The following is an 18,900-nucleotide window of genomic DNA, read 5'->3' on the forward strand; positions in this document are numbered from 1 at the left end:
AACAATAGGACAGAGGTTGGCTGGACCTTGCTTGTCCTATATGGTCAACGTGTTTAAGAAATTAGTAGAGTACATAAGTAAATGCGTGCTTGATTGAAGCTTGGTTGAAGTAATTTTCAAAATGAATAGCCAGATACTTCCTGCCTTCCTTTCTTCCATGTTACTTTCCCTTCTTTAAATTTTATTTGATAAATGCTCTTCTGGTCTAATGATTTACATTAGGCCACTATGATCTAATAAATCCTATATTTATCAACTTATTTCTCAGAACACCCTCTGAGATAATTTTTTTATTATCCTCTTTTAAGGATGAGGAAACTTAGTCACAAGGAGGTTAAATAACTTGCCTAATTCGTACCAATAGGTAGCAGAGCCAGAAATCATCTGAGACGTCTGACTCCAGAATAGGGTTTGTAATTGATGTAGGAGACTTATGAGTCACTATTGCTTGGTGTTAGGGGTTCATACTGGAAAAGGATCTAGGGTCCATGTTCCTTTAGAAATCCAGGGTAGGGTCCAATCAAAGGTGAGTGACAGGTGAATAATAGTTGTTCTTTCATGAATCATCAAAGGTAGGAGGTATTGATGCCAGTGTCGGCGGAGGTCTATTTGAAGCTAATGTCCTGGAACATGTTTGGGATCCAGTTCTTAGATGTTAGTTATCACGTGGTAAGGACCTAGGACAAAACCCAGAGAATGATTAGCTTTTTTGCTTCCCTTAAAGTGGGAACATGGCTTCTTTGGCGTGTTCAGAGGCAAAATACAAAAATGTGGCCTAGCAGAAAAAACAGCAGAGACCCAGCCTTTCTAAAATGGATTCCCCTCAGTTTTCCTACTTCATAATCACAACCATAAGATGGCAACTTATTGTGCTTTTGTCTCTCACATCTTGTATTTAAGAAGGAGTCTTACATAGATGCCTTGACATAATTGAGATGCAGGCATTAGACTAATGTTGAAAGACAATATTATTTTTAGAGAACAGAGGAAGACCGTTTATGCTCTTCAAATACCAACATATGGAGATTTCTTCCCTGTTCCAGAAAAAGACACAATTGCTTAGTTTGTGATGGAGTTTTGTGTGGTTGGGAATAGGTGAACATATCATTTAGTTTCTAGTTATCAGTATACATTTTAAAGAGGTTATGGTAAGCAAATTAATCTGTTCAGTATTAACACTAATGTCAATGATAATAAAACAGAATATTTGATAAAATACAGGCTTGCATTTTACAGATTATGAGTTCATTACATACCTTTTGTGGGATCTGAGACAAATTAGCATCTCATAGGATCAATTTCCTTGTAGGCAAATTAGCAAATGAATTTTTCAGGAAGATGAGATATATTTGCAACATAGGATGCACTGAATATGTATTATATTGCATATTCTGCCAAAATGATGGTTTTCTAAAAATTTCCAATCTGACTTTAATTAACTTCATTCTACTGTTACAAGGCAACGTTTTCTAGTAATATCTACTGCAAACAATGAAACATTTTTGTTATGAGTGAAATAAGCCAATTATGATTATCTCAGGGTCAAAAAAACCAAAAAGGGGCACGTGGAGTAGTCAGGTGCTTAATTTTCTTTTTAAAAGACATGTATTGAGATAAAACACTTTCAATATCAAGTAAATTTTGGAGTTAATGGATTTTGGATTAATCTTTGTTACACTAATGAACTAATCATAATTCATTTGGGGCCACATGAAGTAAAACAGGATATGAAAAGAAAAATGAAAATAACAAACATGAAAACCTTTAAACCTAATAGTTATCAAAGAAATGCAGAGTGAAACATTGTCATATAATTTTCCAAACAAATTAATAACATCAAAAACTTACATTGCTAATAAGGATATACTCTCATAACTTGCCGGAGGAAATATAAATTATAGCAATCTCTTGGAAAAAATAAGTCATAAGCCTTAAATGTTCTATATCTATTTACCTGGTATTTTTTCTCTTAATGGTTTATACTGAGGAAATCATGCTAAGTAGAGAACATCTAACAGCATTATTGATGATAGTGGGGGGAAAAAATAAAAGAGGGGGATTTGTAAATAAACTTTAATTAAATATTAATTGGTGCCCTGAATATCTTCCGATTGTCCTCCCAGAACCACTGGATCTCAGTTTCTTTCCCCTTTGGTTTCTGCCTCAGAAGTTATCTATATGGATGACTTAGGTTCTGTTCCATTTGGCTGCCAGTTAGTTTCAGCTAAAGTGAATCTCCTGGATGACTGAAGAGAGGGAGAAAAGAGGTTTTGGGACTATCTATTCTTCCATCCCTATCTATCCCTGTGGAGTTACCCCAGGTTGCCACAACTCCTAGCTGAAGGTCACATTGGATTCACACAACCATCACTGCTCTCTGCCCTTGACCTGCAAGCATAGCCACTAAGCCCTGGGTTACTGTCCCTTATGAACTCCTGTCCATTGTCCATATATTTGTAAATAGTTCTTCATTAAAATGTTATCAAATTATTCTAAGTCAACATCAGTTTCCTATTAGGATTAAAAATAAAAATGTTTATAAAAGACAATTCTTCAAAAATGCTTAAACTATATTTTTAAGTGATCAAGGAGTCCAGATGTTTATGTCACACTAACAAAACTGTTTGAAATGCATCTAAAATTGTAAGAAAATAATACAAATGTTAAAATCCTTGGATTTGTTTAGCAGCCTTCCAGGTGACCTTTATTCTTTCTTCTTGAGTATTCCCTAACACTCTACAATGAACATGTATTGCATACATATACATGTATATACATATATATACATACATATATATATATGTATGTATATACACACATATTACTTTTTGAATGAAAAACCCTTCATTAAAATGCTCAGTGACTTGAGAGGAGGTATAAATATGTAAAACTTTAGTTATTTCAAAAATCCTTTATCTCATATTATTACCATTTTCTCTTTCTTCTTTTTACATTTTCATCTTTTCTTTCTCCTTAATTTAGCATATATGATTGTCTCCTTCTTCCCATCTCATGTTCTCATCTCTCTTTACTTCTCTTCTACTTTCTTTTCTTTCCCTTTCTTCTTCCCAATTTTCTGTTTTCAATTTCTTCTCTTTTAAGATCACATCTTAACATTTCTTCCTCTTCACACTATTTTGCCAAAAAACTATTTATTGTTTTTGGAATTTATGAAAAAAAATGCTACCAACTCTTAATATTTTCAAAATGGCTTTACTATTTCCTATATTTTTTTTCTTACAATATTTGTTTAAAATAGAATTGACTTTTTTTGCCCCATGCCTAAATGAATGGCCTTTTTATTTAGAAGTAAAAAATTTCTCAACTGCCCTGTACTCATGTATTCAGTTTATATGTAATTAGGTTTATTTTTTGCCATTGATATTTGATAATAAAGAGAAATCATTAGTATATAACACTCATTGGTGCCTCTGGCTGTATCTATTGATTTATTCATTCGTCAATTAGCCATGTTAATAAACCACTTGTCATTTATTTAAAAAATAGCCAACAAGATGATCTGCTAGAGGTATAAAAGTAAAAATTTAATAGGATTTATTCTTTAAAAACTGTCCTCCTTGTAGTTAGCAAATATCAGGTGACACTGGCTTCCTCTAAATACAAAACAAATGGTTTTATCCACAATTAAGTGCATTTTTATGACTATTCTTAGATTATAGATGCTGAATCTTTGATTAAGGTATATAGAGTTTAAGCATACACATTTTAATTTTTATAACTGAATATTTGGTATAGCTGCCTTGAAAATATCCTATTTGAATATCTGGAATTTCTTACATTTTAGTGATAGAAGAAACCTCTGAGAACATCTAATTTCCCAAATTTGTATTGTAGAGGATGGCACTTATTTACAAGAGATGTGGTTTGATGTGCCTGCGATCACACACAGAATTCAAAGGACAGTGCAGGAAACAGAAAGTTAGATGGTTCTAATTTCCTCTGATAGAAGTGGACACAATTTCAAGGAAGCAAGTCAGTAGAAAGGCAAAGAATGTGAATGTACAAAGATGAAGGGATGAAAATATTCAAACTTGCAAGATAAAAGTTGTTCCATGTGGCTGGAAAGAAACATTTAAGTTACAAGCAAAGATATTTGTATGGGTGATAGGGGCAAGCTGGAGCCAGGTCATAAGTGTCTTATGTTTCATTCTAAGGAGTTTAGATTTAACAAAGTATCAACGATAGGGGCGCCTGGGTGGCTCAGTCTGTTAAGCATCCAACTTCTGCTCAGGTCACCATCTCATGGTTTGTGGGTTCAAGCCCTGCATCAGGCTCTGTACTGACAGCTCAGAGCCTGAAGCCTGTTTCAGATTCTGTGTCTCCCTCTTTCTCTCTGCCCCTCCCCCACTCATGCTCTGTTTCCCTCTGTCTCAAAAATAAACATTAAAAAAAAAATTTAAAGTATCAATGATAAACCACTGACAATTAAAAAAAAAAATTGTATTCTGGCCATGGAGTCACTGAACTAAAAGTAGAAAAAGCCTCTTGCTAGGGAAAAAAAAAAAAAAAAAAAAGAAAGGAAAAGAGAAAAACTGGATAAAATAAATAATACTTTTCAAGCATCTGACAATAGTCAGGATAGGACTCTGATCCCTAGAAGAAGGGAAATTAGTGAGATTAATGTAATCACCCTGGCTTTCTGGCTGGAATCTTTTTCTGAATCTCAGTGCAATGAAGAACAATCCAAGAAGAGTACATTGGTATCTCAGAGTCATACTAAAGACAGAGATTGGAGTTCAGAAAGGTTGAAGCTTTGGGAATGTTGAGAAGATGGGCAAATACAATGGATAGGAAGAGGCAAATGCGGACAAAACAAAACAAACAAAACAAAACAGAAATCTTAATAGGGCTGTGGAGGATCATCTGAAGTCCACTGCAGAAAACACCTAGCTGGGCAGACATAGGAAGATGCTTTGTGAGCTTGGGAGAAGCCAGAGCTCAAAAAGTGCGGGGATATGATAAAAGTTCCAATCAGGCAACATACCAGAATGTTCTCCTAGGAGACAGCCCACAAGAGTCATGCCTTAGTAGTAGAGCAGCACTAGCCACATAGCAGAGGTCAACCAAACCCACACTAAAAAAGATATTTTTCAGAGCCTTGAAATGATTACGCTGAACTGCAAATAGCTTAAACATATGCCAGAACAAAGTCCAACAGTTTCCAAAAGAACAAGATCCAAAGCACTGTAAATATCATAATGGTCAGAATCCAATAAAACACTACTGGCTTTGTGAGGAAGCTAGAAAATGTGATGCATAACTGGGAAAAAAGCTAGTAAATAGAAACAGACTCAGAAATGACAGGGAGGGAACCTTCTGACAAATACAGTAAACCAGCTATTACATATATGATTTTGAAAATCAAACAAAGGTTGAATACAATGTGAATATAAATAGAATATTTTCAAAGGAACTTTATGAACTTAAAATATCTGCAATAAAAACTTCACTGGAAAATACTGAAAGTAAATTAGACACTACAAAAAAATCAGCAAAATTGAAACATTATCAAGAGAAACTTCCAAACACAAAAGAACAAGAATGGAAGACATGAACAGAGCCTAAGCTAACGTAGGTCATGATCTGTATCTATGATATTTTTAACTGGAGTCAAAAGGAGAGGCATGCAATAAAACATATGATGAAATAATGGTCAAATCCAAATAAGATGAAAAGTATAAAATAGCTCAACAAGCCTCAAGCAGGATGTATCCCAATAGAAAAGGTTATTTAAAAAACAAAACAACCTTACATCATCAAAATCAGAAGGACATATTACATCCACACATTACATACATGGTAGCAAAGCCAAGAATTAATGCAAATGTCTCACCAGGGGGAAAAAAATAGAGCAGTCTTTAAAATGATGATGGAAGAATTCCAGAGAAGGTGGCAGAATAGGACAACCCCAAGCACATCTTGTCCCAGGGATACAACTAGGTAACACTCACATCAGTGTAAATAACCCAGAAAATGCCAAGAAGACTAGCAGAACACAGTCCACAACTAAGGGGACTCTGGCACTGTCTGCGGGAGGGAGGGATGCTGCCATGGCACAGAGGGGAGTGAAGCAGACTGTCACATTGGGGAGCCCACATGGGGAAAACAAATCCTCATGACATTTGGCTTCAAAAACCAGAGGGGCTGAACTTCACGAGTTTTTACAACCAACAGTACTCAAAACGTAAAATTTGAAAACTGAGTGCACTCAGGGATCGCCTGGGTGGCTCAGTTGGTTAAACTTTGGACTCATGTTTTAGGCTCAGGTCATGATCTCATGGTTCTTGAGTTCAAGCCCCACCTCAGCCTTCACACTGACAGCGGGAAGCCTGCTTGGGATTCTCTCTCTCTGCCCCTCCTCTGCTCATGTGCTCGCTCTCTCTCTCTCAGTAAATAAACTTTAAAAAATTAAAAAAAAAATGAGTGGACTCAGCTCTGGGAGAATGCTGAGAGCAAGAGGAAACTGAGTCCCCACCCTTAAAGAGACAGCACAAGAAACAGTCCACAGAGACACAGCATAGAGGCAGCATACAGAAGGGAGATTTCTTCACTAATCAATCTCATGAGTGTGCTGGAGTGCCAGGGATCCTTGAGAGACTTCAGAAACAAAGAAGCTGGTGGGCACCATTTCCTGCCCCCACCTCCCAGCATAAACACATGACCACTTACAGGAACCAGTAGGGTCCAGACACTCGCTATTTGGTAACACTGCACATCCTGCACACCTCCGTACCCTGCACTTTGGATCTGCCCCCTCCAGCCAGGCTGGCCTTGGTCCTAGAAAATGCAGATCCCCTCCCCCAGAGGATAAGCACAACCTTACTAACACCACCACCCCTCCCCCATGCACTTTGTGGATCCTTGCCCGTGGCAGAGCCAACCCCTCCAACATGCTCTTGGCCAGAACCCAACCAAAAGGTGCCACAAGTCTGGCAGTGTGCAAGGAGCCCTGACAAGGGCCAACAGATCTCCAAAGTAACTCCAGTCCCAGGAACCGGGGAAGATAACCACATACACTACTCCAGCTGTGACCCCAGTAGTGGGCAGGAGACAGAGCACTGGTCTGACTGAAGGCCCCACCCACCAAGAAAAAGCTTCTCAGGGGACAAACAGGTAAAGCATTCTGCAGTCTGGTTTGACTGTATCTGTGGTAAACACCTGGTCTGACACAACTCAAGCCCAAGGCAGCCCAAGACTGCCCCGGTAACACAAAAGGACCAAGCATTGCCTACAAAAGACAAAGAGAGGCATTGCAGAGGACTGGACTGGTGGAAAAAGTGGCAAGGCACACACAGCACATGTAGGAATCACGCCCGAAGTGTCGGTTCTGCGGAACAGGGGACACTGCACTGAAGGGCGCTACAGGGCCTCGTCTTTGTAAGGCACTACTTTCAAGAGTATGAGACGTAGCTGACTTTCCTAACACACAGAAACAGACGCAAAGATTTAGACAAAATGGGAAGAGGGAGTATGTCTGAAATGAAAGAACAGGAAAAAAATTACAGCAGGAGACCTCAGTGAGACAGACCCAAATAATACGCTTAATAGAGAATTTAAATTAGTGATCATAAAGAGATCTACTGGACCTGAGTAAAGAATGGAGGACATCACTGAGACATTTAACAAAGAGCAAACACAGAACAAAGAACACAATCAGATATGAAGAACTTAATAAGTGATATTAAAAATACACTAGATGGCATAAATAGTAGACTAGAGGAAGGAGAAGAATGGATCAATGACCTGGAAGACAGAGTAACTGAAAGCAATCAGCCTAAGCAGGTGGAGGGAAAAAAAAGTTACGCAAAATGAGAATAGACTTAACATCAAGCGTAACAGCATTCACATTATTGGGATAAGAGAAGAAGAGAGAGAAAAGGGTGTAGAAAATATATCTGAAGAAATAATAGCTGAAAATTTCCCAACTCTAGGGAAGGATCCGGGAGGCACAGAGAGCCCCCAACAAAATCAACCCAGAGAAGTCCAACCAAGATACACAGTAATTGAAAAGGCAAAAATAGTTATAGAATATTAAAAGCAGCAAGAGAAAAGAAAATACTTATATACAGAGGAAACCCCTAAAGCTGTCAGGTGATTTTTCAGGTCAGAAAGGAGTGACATGATATATTCAAAATGCTAAAAGGAAAAAAAAATCTGCAGAAAGAATGCTCAATCCAGGAAGACTATCATTAAGAGTAGAAGGAGACAGGGGTACCTGGGTGGCTTCGTCAGTTAAGTGTCTGACTTTGGCTCAGGTCATGGTCTCACAGTTCATGGGTTTGAGCCCCGCATCAGGCTCTGTGCTGACAGCTCAGAGCCTGGAGCCTGTTTCAGATTCTGTGTCTCCATCTTTTCTCTGCCCCTGCTCCACTCTCATTCTACCTGCCTGCCTCCCTGTCTCCCTCCCTCCCTCCCTCCCTCTCTCTCTCTCTCAAAATAAATAAACATTAAAAAATAAAAAGACTAGAAGGAGACAGAAAAAGGTTTCCAGGAGCTGGCTATTTGAAAAGATTAATAAAATTGATAATCCTATAGCAGGACTCATCAAAAATATTAAATAAATAATTGAGAGAGAGAGAGACAGAGAGAGAGAGACAGAGAGGACTCAAAGAAAATCAGAAGTGAAAGAGGAGAAATGACAACTAACACCAGAGAAATAAAAAGGATTATAAAGGAATATGAAAGGTTATATACCAACTAATTGGACAACCTAGAAGAAATGGATAAATTCCTAGAAACCTATAACCTCCCCAAACTGTATCATGAAGAAATAGAAAATTTGAACAGACTGAGTACAAGCAATGAAATTTAATCAGTAGTCAAAAAACCCAAAACAAAAATAAGTCCAGGACCAAACGGCTTCACAGGCGAATTCTACCAAACACTTAAAGAACAGATAATAACTATTCCTCTCAAAATATGCCATAAAGCAGAAGAGAAAGGAAAGCTACCAAATTCTATGAGGCCAGCATTACACTGATGCCAAAACTAGATACAGACATTATGAAAAAAGAATTATAGGCCAGTATCTCTGATAAACATGGATGTAAAACTCCTCAGCAAAATACTAGCCAACTGGATCCTACATTAACAAAAAAAAAAAAAAAAAAAAAAATCATTCACCAGAACCAAATGGGTTTTATTCCTGGGATGCATGCATAGTTCAACATTCACAATCCACTCAACATGAATCATCACATCACTAAGATAAAGGATAAAAACCATATGATCATTTCAATAGATGTAGAAAAAACATTTGAAAGGGTACAACATGATGAAACCCTCAACAAACTAGGTTTAGAAGGAACATAACTGACCATAATAAGGGCCATATATGAAAAAGCCACAGATAACAATATACTCCATGGTGAAAAACTGAGAGCATTTCCCCTAAGGTCAGGAAAAACACAGGGACATCTCACTTTTATTAAACATGATAGTGGAAGTCCAAGCAGCAGCAATCAGACAACAAAAAGAAATGGAAAACATCCAATTGGTGAGTAAGAAGTATAAAATGTTCACTATTTGCAGATGATATGATACTATATATAGAAAACCCTAAAGAATCCACCAAAAAACTAATGGAATAGATGAATTTGGTAAGGTTGCGGGATACAAAATCAGTATATAGAAATCTGTTGCATTTCTATTCACTAATAATAAAGCAGCAAAGAGAATTTAAACAATCCCATTTACATTTGCACCAAAAATAAGAAAATACCTAGGAATAAAATGAACCAAGGAAGTGAAACATCTGTACTCTGAAAACCATAAAACATTGATGAAAGAAGTTGAAGAGGACACAAAGAAATGGAAACATATTTCATGATCATGTACTGAAAGAACAAATATTGTTAAAATGCCCATACTGCCCAAAGGATCTATAGATTTAATGAAATATCTATCAAAATATGAACAGCATTTTCCAAAGAAATAGAATAATCCTAAAATTTGTATGAAACCACAAAAGACCCCTAACAGTCAAAGCAATCTTGAAAAAGCAAAAGTTGGAGGTATCATGATTTCAGACCTCAAGTTATAGTACAGGTTGTAGTGGTAGTAGCAGTAGTAGTAGTAATAATATAGAGTATTTTATATACACACACACACACACACCACATATATATAGTATATCCATACTGTATGTATAATATACACATACTGTATAATAATTACATACTGGAATATAGTATATGTTCTGTTCCATTGATCTGAGTGTCTATTTTGTGCCAGAACTATATGCATATATGTATATATATGTAAATATATGCACACTATATATGTATTATATACACAGTACTATATGTGATATTATTCCTACATATATACTGTATATACTATGTACTATATATTCGTATACTATATATGCAGTACTATATATTATTATGTATATACTGTAATATACATTACTGTATTACTATACTATATATAGTTATATACTATACTGTAATACATATTACTACCTATATGTGATGTATATACAGTACTATATATAATATAGTACTAGTATATATGCTAGTATAGTATAGTATAATATACATAGTACTGTATATACTGTAATACATATTACTATACTATATATGTAGTATCGACTATATAGTATATATTATGATATACAGTTTATATATATAGTATATATGTATAGTATATATATAATATATATACTATGTATATTACATATAGTACTGTATGTACATAGTATATATGTAGTAATTATATTAACATATATATAGCACTGTGTATATATAATATAGTATAATACATACATAATGTAGTGTGTACATATATATAGTACTAGCACAAAATAGACACGCAGAATAGAAAGACCAGAAGTAAACTGACAATTATAGGGTCAATTAATCTTCAATGAAAGAGGCAAGAAAGTGCATTGGGGTAAAGACAGTCTCTTCAACAAATGATGTTGGGAAAACCGGACAGCTGCGTGCAAAAGAATGAATCTGGACCATTTTTTTACACCATACACAAAAATAAACACAAAATAAGGACCTAAATGTAAGACATGAAATCATAAAAATCCTGGAATAGAGCACAGGCAGCAGTAATTTTTCTTGCATCAGCTGTAGCAATAGTCTTCTAGATAGTTCTCCTGAGGCAAGGGAAATAAAAGCAAAAATGAACTATTGGAACTACATCAAAATCAAAAGCTTCTGCACAGTGAAGGAAATAATGAACAAAACTAAATGATATCCTACAGAATGGGAGAAGATATTTTTGAAACAACATATCCAATAAAGGGTTAGCATCCAAAATATATAAATAATTGATACAACTCAACACCCCTAAAACAAATAATCAACTTAAAAACTGGACAGAAGACATGAACAAACATTTCTCCAAAGATATACAGATGGCCAACAGACACATGAAAAGATGCTCAATATCACTCATTATCAGGGAAATGCAAATCAAAACCACAATGAAGTATCACTTCACTCTTATCAGAATGGTTAAAATCAACACCACAGGAAACAACAATGTTGGCAATAAAGAGAGAAAATGGAATCCTCGTGCACTATCCGTGGGAATGCAAACTGGTACAGCCACTGTGAAAAGTAGTATGGAAGTTCCTTAAAAAGTTAAAAATATAAGTACCATACAATCCAGTAATCACACTACTGGATATTCACCCAAAGAATACAAAAACACTAATTCGAAAGGCAATATGTACCCCTATGTTTATTGCAGCATCACTTATAATAGCCAAATTATGGAAGCAGCCCAAGTGTTCACTGATAGTTGAATGGATAAAGAAGATGTGAGATACACACACACACACACACACACACACACACACACACACACAGGAATATTGTTCAGCCATAAAAAAGAATACAATCTTGCCATTTGCAACAACATGGGTGTACCTACAGAGTATAATGCTAAGTGAAGCAAATCAGAGAAAGACTAATACCATATGATTTCACTCATATATGGAGTTTAAGAAAGAAAACAAATGAACGAAAGGGAAAAAAAAGAGAAACCAAAAATCAGAGTCTAACTACAGACCAGTTTACTCTGGTAAACATGGCTACCAGAGGTGGGGGGTGGGGGATGGGTGAAATAAGTGAAGGAGATTAAAAATACACTTATGATGAGCACTGAGTAATGTATAGAACTGTTGAATCACAGGGCGCCTGGGTGGCTGAGTTGGTTAAGCGTCCAACTTCAGCTGAGGTTGTGATCTCACAGTTCGTGGGTTTGAGCCCTGCATTGGGCTCTGTGCTAACAGGTCAGAGTTTGGAGCCTGCTTTAGATTTTGTTTCCTTCTCTCTGTGCCCCTTCCCTGCTCTCTTTTTTTTTTTTTTTTAATTTTTTTTTTTTTAACGTTTATTTATTTTTGAGACAGAGAGAGACACAGCATGAACGGGGGAGGGGCAGAGAGAGAGGGAAACACAGAATCGGAAGCAGGCTCCAGACTCTGAGCCATCAGCCCAGAGCCCGACGCGGGGCTCGAACTCGCGGACCGCGAGATCGTGACCTGAGCCGAAGTCGGAAGCCTAACCGACTGAGCCACCCAGGCGCCCCTGCTCTCTCTCTTAAAAATAAACACACATTAAAAAAATAAAAAAGAATTGTTGAATCACTATAACACTGTATATTAAGTGTACTGGAATTAAAGTTAATTAATTAATTAAATGATGCTGAAAAAGAAAACATAATTCTTAACCTGGATAATGATATTAGAAAAGAGCTTTCAAAAGTGAAGCCAAAATAAGGAATGGAGAAGAGCTGAGAATGTTTTGTTATGAGACCTGAACTTCTACGTAGGACATAAAGAATAATTTAGAACACTAATTAGAAAATATTTTGAGCCACAGAAAAACACCTGACAATGTGACAAGAAATTTTGGCTCTAAATTCTTGCTTTGTAAAGAAGGAAATCAATTATCTAAGCTTCTGCCTTAAGTAGGTAGAAAAAGAAAAGCAAATTACATTGAAGGGAGGAATAAAAAGTGGAAATAAATGATGACATAAATGGACTAGCAGTAGAGAAAATATACAGAAGTAAATACTGTTTTAAAGATCAATAAAATTGATAAAGTTCTGTACAGTCACCAAAGAAAATGTACATTCTCATCATCCATTTTCATTAACGAAATACATAATGTTAATAACAGATCCTACACACATTAGAATAATAGTAATAGAATATTATAAGTAATCTTAAGGCAGTAAACTTCATATTTTAGATGAAATGGGTCTAAACAGGCAGGGTAAGTACAATATAAAAATATCTCATTATCTACTAAAAAAAATCTTCCCACAAAGAAAATTCCAGTTACCTTCACTGGTGCATTCTGTGCAATATTCAATACATTTATACCAAGCTTACACAAAATCTCAGAAAATATAAGGCCAGCATTCCAAATTCCAAATCCAGCATAAACATTATAAGGACAAATAATAATAAAAACAAGGAAGGAAGAAAGGGAGGGAGGGAGGAAGGAAGACCTTTTTAATGAATATAGATGCAAAATTTGCTAACTAAATACCAGCAAGTAAAATCTACCAGTTTGTAAAAGAATATTATGAGTACATTGGGTTTACCTGAAGAATCCATGATTGCTATAATATTCAATAATCAATCAATGTAATTCACCTTATTTTACTGTTAATGCTGAGGATTAGAAGAAAAAATTTGATAAATATGAAAACCAGTAACAATAAATTAATAATAGAAAGAATAGAAATTCCTTCATAAGATGAATTGGAATCTACAAAAATCCTACAACTGACATCATACTTAATATTCAAAGACTGACTGCTTTCCCCCAATATTGGGGAAGAATGTCCACTCTCACCCCTCTATGCATCACTGTATTATTTAGCCAATGAAATGAGGGAAGAAAAGAAATATAAGTAGAAAACTATCTTTCTTTGCCGAAGATATACCTGTAACAAACCAAACAAAAATATGGAATTGAGACACTTTCACAAAACTTTTAGCAATGAGTGAATTTTTCATGGTTACAGTTATAGTACACAAAAATCAACTGTTTTATGAAATACAATGCAATGCAAAATTTGAAAATAGTTCAAAACGTTTAAAGTAACAAGAAATCTGACAATATCCAATAATAAATCTAATAAAAATGTGAAAGTCCCCTAAAATGAAAAACAACAATCATTGCTGGGAGATCTTAAAGGCTCAGTGGATATACATACATACTTAGGAATTAGAGGGCTCACTATGTGAAATCTCTCCAATAAATTTATAGATTTAATGTATCAATAAAAATTCCAACAAGTTGCTGATGTTCAAATTCCAACAAGTTGCTGATGTTCTTTTGATGGTTTGTCAACTTGTTTTTTGATTTTTTATTTTTTACATTGTCTATTTGCCATAGTCTCAAATTCACTAATTGTTTCTTCTACAGTATCTACTATGCTACTAATCCCACCTACTATTTTTTTCATTTTAGATCTTATAGTTTTTGTGAATATCAGATTTTACTGTTTTTAATCTTTAGAATTCTAATTTGTGTCTTATTTTTAAATTTCATTCATATATCCCCTTAAGATCCTCATGCCTATTTTTTTTCACCTTAATAAACACAAGCGATAGAATTATATTCTCTATTTTAATGTTATTTTCAATCCATTATATCATTTGTATTATTTCTAGGTTATTTTTATTGACCGGATTTTTTACTCATCATGGGTAATATTTTCCTGATATTTCCAATAATTTTATATATTTTTTTATTTACTATATTTATTTATGTATTATATTTTATTTACTATGCCTGGGCATAGTAAATGTCATTTCATTGGGTCCTAGATAACTTTGAATTCTTTTAAATATTCTTAAGCAGAGTAGGACCATGATCAGATTTGCATTTTGAAGATGTAAATGTTAATTCCAAGAATAGGGCATGTGGACAAAATTTCACTGAAATAAGAAAGGTCAGTTAGAAAACTTGTAGAAATCTACAAGGAGAAGAATTTTAAAGAGTTTAATCAGTGCCTCACACAGTGCTTAGCAAATGACAATCACTGGATGATTATTTGTTGTGCTGCACTTATTCCTGATCAATACATAGTAGTTAGTTATTTAAATTAACTTTTTTGATTTATAGAGTATTTTATATTGGAAAGCAATTCTATGCTGAAGGAAGCTATCCTGAAGAAGAAGATAGTGAAGTCAGAAATTAAAATGCTTCATGTTGATGACTATGGTAAAGTTTTGTGCATGCTCTGTTATTTAACAACAATTTTCTATGAATCATAGTTTTACATGTAAATGACTCTCCATCTTTAATATTTTGCTCTTTCTTTAAAAGAACTTCCTTTACAGTTGTCCTTTCCCAAAGATTTTACGGACCGAAACCAGTATGCTCTTCTGTTAATAATGTAAGTATTTCATTTGTTTTTGAAATGAAGGAATACAAAGCTTTTATAATTTTTCATATGCCTCACACGACAGCATTCTGATTAAAAAACAAAAGAAGTCCTATGTGTGTAGTTAACTGGGGCAGCTGTCAGTGGTATGGATTTGTCAAGGACACCACCATTAAATAATATGCAGGGATGTGTAATTTGTTTGTACTTCTTACCTCTGAAATTGAATTCGATGTTACTACTGGGAATAGTGACACATATGGTTTGGTTTATGATATCTGTTTAGCAATTACTCAAGCCCTATGTTCACTTTTTCATTTTGTTTGTTTTCATATATAATATTGGTCTATTGTTTTCCTTCTTTGTGATATTTTTGTCATATCAAAGTTATGCTGGGTTCATAAAAGCCATTTTTTTGTTATTGGAAGACTAATATGAGATGTACTCTCTTGACAAATTTTAAGCACACAGTAAAGTACTGTTAACCATAGGCACAGTGTTGCATAGCACATCTCTAGAACTGACTCATCTTCAATTACTGAAACTTTATACCTACTGAATAGCAACTCCCCATTTCCCCTCCCCTGGAAAACACCATTCTACTCTCTGCCTCTAGGAGTTTGATTATTTTAGATGCCTCATGAGAGTGGAATCGTGAAGTATTTGACTTTTTGGCTTATTTCACTTAGGTCCTTAATGTCCTTAAGGTGCATCTATGTTGTCATAGTTAGGACCTATGCTCTTTATCAGTTGCTTATGCAACATTGAGGAAACATTTTCTTCCATTGCTGAAACCACAATGCTTATACTTGTGTCACTCCTGCCAGTTTTCCTTCCTGGCTTCATGGCCAGCAGGAAGCACCCGCCATGCTCAGAAAACCTTTTAGGTTTTTTCCAACTTGGAATTGAATTCATTCATACTTTCTGTGAGATCATACTTTGACATATAGCATTAGGCACAGAGGCCCATAACATGTAATGGTTGATTAAACTGATGTAGCATTTCATTCTCAAGAGTTATTATTTTCCTTATTAAGAAACCAGCCAGAATATTGCTATGACAATGCTTAAAATGGTCTGTAATTATATCAGAGCCTTAATAGGAAAAGAGAAATGAAAATAACATTACTTGTTGACTACTTAATATAGAGGGTAAGTATTCAGTCTGTGAAATCAAACCTCCTGGCTTCAAGTTCCAGTTCTGTGATGTATTAGCTGTGTCCTTGAGCAAGTTACTTAACCTCATATAAGACTCAGTTTCTCCAAATATAAAACAAGCATTAAAGTACAGCCTACCTGTTATGTCTGCTTTTTAGATTAAATGAAATACAACATGTAAAGTGTCATGCACGTATGATTGTTTTAATTATTTTGATTACAGTTCATTATTTGTATACAGATTGCATTGACTTTATTTAGATTCTTTAATAAATAGAAACAAGTTGTCACTTAATTTTAAGCAGCTAAACACAGAAAATATTATACTTAATCTTTTCCCACACTCCAGTATCTATTCCTAATGTTAATGCCTTGACCTCATCTAGTTTGTCATGCCCATCTGGTTCTCCTTTGTCCTTAATAACCAGAAGGCCCTGAAAGTTCTTGGTGGCTTGCTGAGAAGGTTGTTATTTGCTCTTTTATAGGTCTTTTCTCTTTCACTACCTGTTTTCAATCCCTAATTGAATTATATGTGTGATTTATTGAAAATAAACTTTTAAGGCATTAAAATATTTGAAAGGCATTAAATATTTTAAGGCATTAAAATATATGAAAATATTTAAGGCATTAAAATGAAACAAAAAAGAAAAAAATCTTAACCCTGTCTTCTGTCTCAGTCATATCTCCAAAAGGGCTGTTCTTTTTGTTCACTGTGTGATGGGGATGTGGTTCTCAGGGAAAAGAACCCTACCAGGCATTCTTCTGTGAAGCATGCCTCACTTGTTCACATAGATGTGTAAGAAATTATCCTCACTTGCCTATTCATTGGCTCCAGAATAATGTCACACATAGGGGGGAAAAAGTAGACAGAAGTTACAGATTCTCTGTGTAGCCTTGAGTCAGAGAAACTAATGGGCTCGTTTTGGTATCCAATATGAGGTTTAGTCTGAGTGACTTTTTGTTTTTTGTTTTTTGTTTTTTGTTTTTAATTTATTTTTGGGACAGAGAGAGACAGAGCATGAACGGGGGAGGGTCAGAGAGAGAGGGAAACACAGAATCCGAAACAGGCTCCAGGCTCCGAGCCATCAGCCCAGAGCCTGACGCGGGGCTCGAACTCACAGACCGCGAGATCGTGACCTGGCTGAAGTCAGATGCTTAACCGACTGCGCCACCCAGGCGCCCCAACTTTTTGTTTTTAAGAAGAAATTAGTTTGTAAGAGATTAGCACAAGACAATTTCTGTTGTTAAAAAGAGATAATCATTTTTTTTAGAGGCAGGATAGTACAAAAAAGTTACTGATTTAAGAGTCAGGTAGCCTGGGTTCAAATCTCAGCTCAAAGATTTACCAATACATTGCTTATGTTTTCTAAGCTTCAGCTTCCTTATAAATAAAAGTTGGAGATGATAACTTGGGATAATTTATAGAGACACGTCACCATAGTGTTTGGTGGAGGATAAACACTTGCATGTAGTGTTTAACAAATTGAAACCACAAACGTAGTTATTTTTGGTACTAGTAATTTTAATATTTAAAATTATCAGCTTCCACAGATCCACCCCTTCAGACAGTGTCTCTCAGTCTGGGTGCTGCAGGGCCCTGCCTACAGAAAAATGGCAGCACTCAAAGGTTACTAGCCCCCGCCCTCCCTGTGGGTGCTGCAGCCCTGGCAGCGTGAAAGCGGCCCCTACAATAGTCAGCACCATTCCACTGTGTCTCATGCCCCTGAGAGAGGGAAAGATAAAACACACACACCAGTCAAAGACATAGCAGTGGGCCAGAGGCCAACAACTAGTCTGACTGCATGCCCCACCCACCAACGAAATCTTCTCAGAGGGCAACCAGGGAAAGTGTCCTGCAGTTTGGTGCTAATGTCTTTGGCAAATGCCTGGTCTGACTCAACTCAAGTCCAAGGCATTCCCAGACTGGTCCACTGACACTACAAGGGAGTAAACACTGCCCACAACAAGCAAAGAAAGCTATTGCAGATAACTGGGCTGAAGGAAAGAGCAGCTCAGCCACAACAGCAGGGTTCACACATCACACATAGAAGACCTTGCACCAGGTTCTGGTGAACAGCAGACACTATACAGCAGGACACTAAGACCCTCTTCTTCATACGGACATTACTTGCAAGTGCAGATGTGGCTGTCTCCCTTCACACACAAAAACCTACACATAAAGTTATACAAAATGAGGAGACAGGAATATGTCCCAAATAAAAGAATAAGAAAAAATTACAGCAAGAGACCAAAGCAAAATGGAGATAAGTAATACATCTCATAGAGAATTTAAAGTAATGATGATAAAGATACTCATCAGACTTGAGAAAAGAGTAGAGAACATTAAGTGGGACACTT

The 18,900-nt window shown here is 35.7% G+C and overlaps 1 protein-coding gene across 1 annotated transcript in view; it reads left to right on the forward strand.

The window, feature by feature from the left end:
- Nucleotides 1–18,900, forward strand: part of DPP10 (dipeptidyl peptidase like 10) — a 331,482-nt gene that overhangs the window by 272,190 nt on the left and 40,392 nt on the right. Inside the window, exons 15-16 of the mRNA XM_049615726.1 lie at nt 15,123–15,221; nt 15,327–15,396. Coding sequence (XP_049471683.1) covers nt 15,123–15,221; nt 15,327–15,396 — 169 coding nt within the window. The remainder of the gene's footprint in view (nt 1–15,122; nt 15,222–15,326; nt 15,397–18,900) is intronic.

This window comes from Panthera uncia, assembly GCF_023721935.1.
Source record: "Panthera uncia isolate 11264 chromosome C1 unlocalized genomic scaffold, Puncia_PCG_1.0 HiC_scaffold_3, whole genome shotgun sequence".
NCBI classification, from domain to species: domain Eukaryota; kingdom Metazoa; phylum Chordata; class Mammalia; order Carnivora; family Felidae; genus Panthera; species Panthera uncia.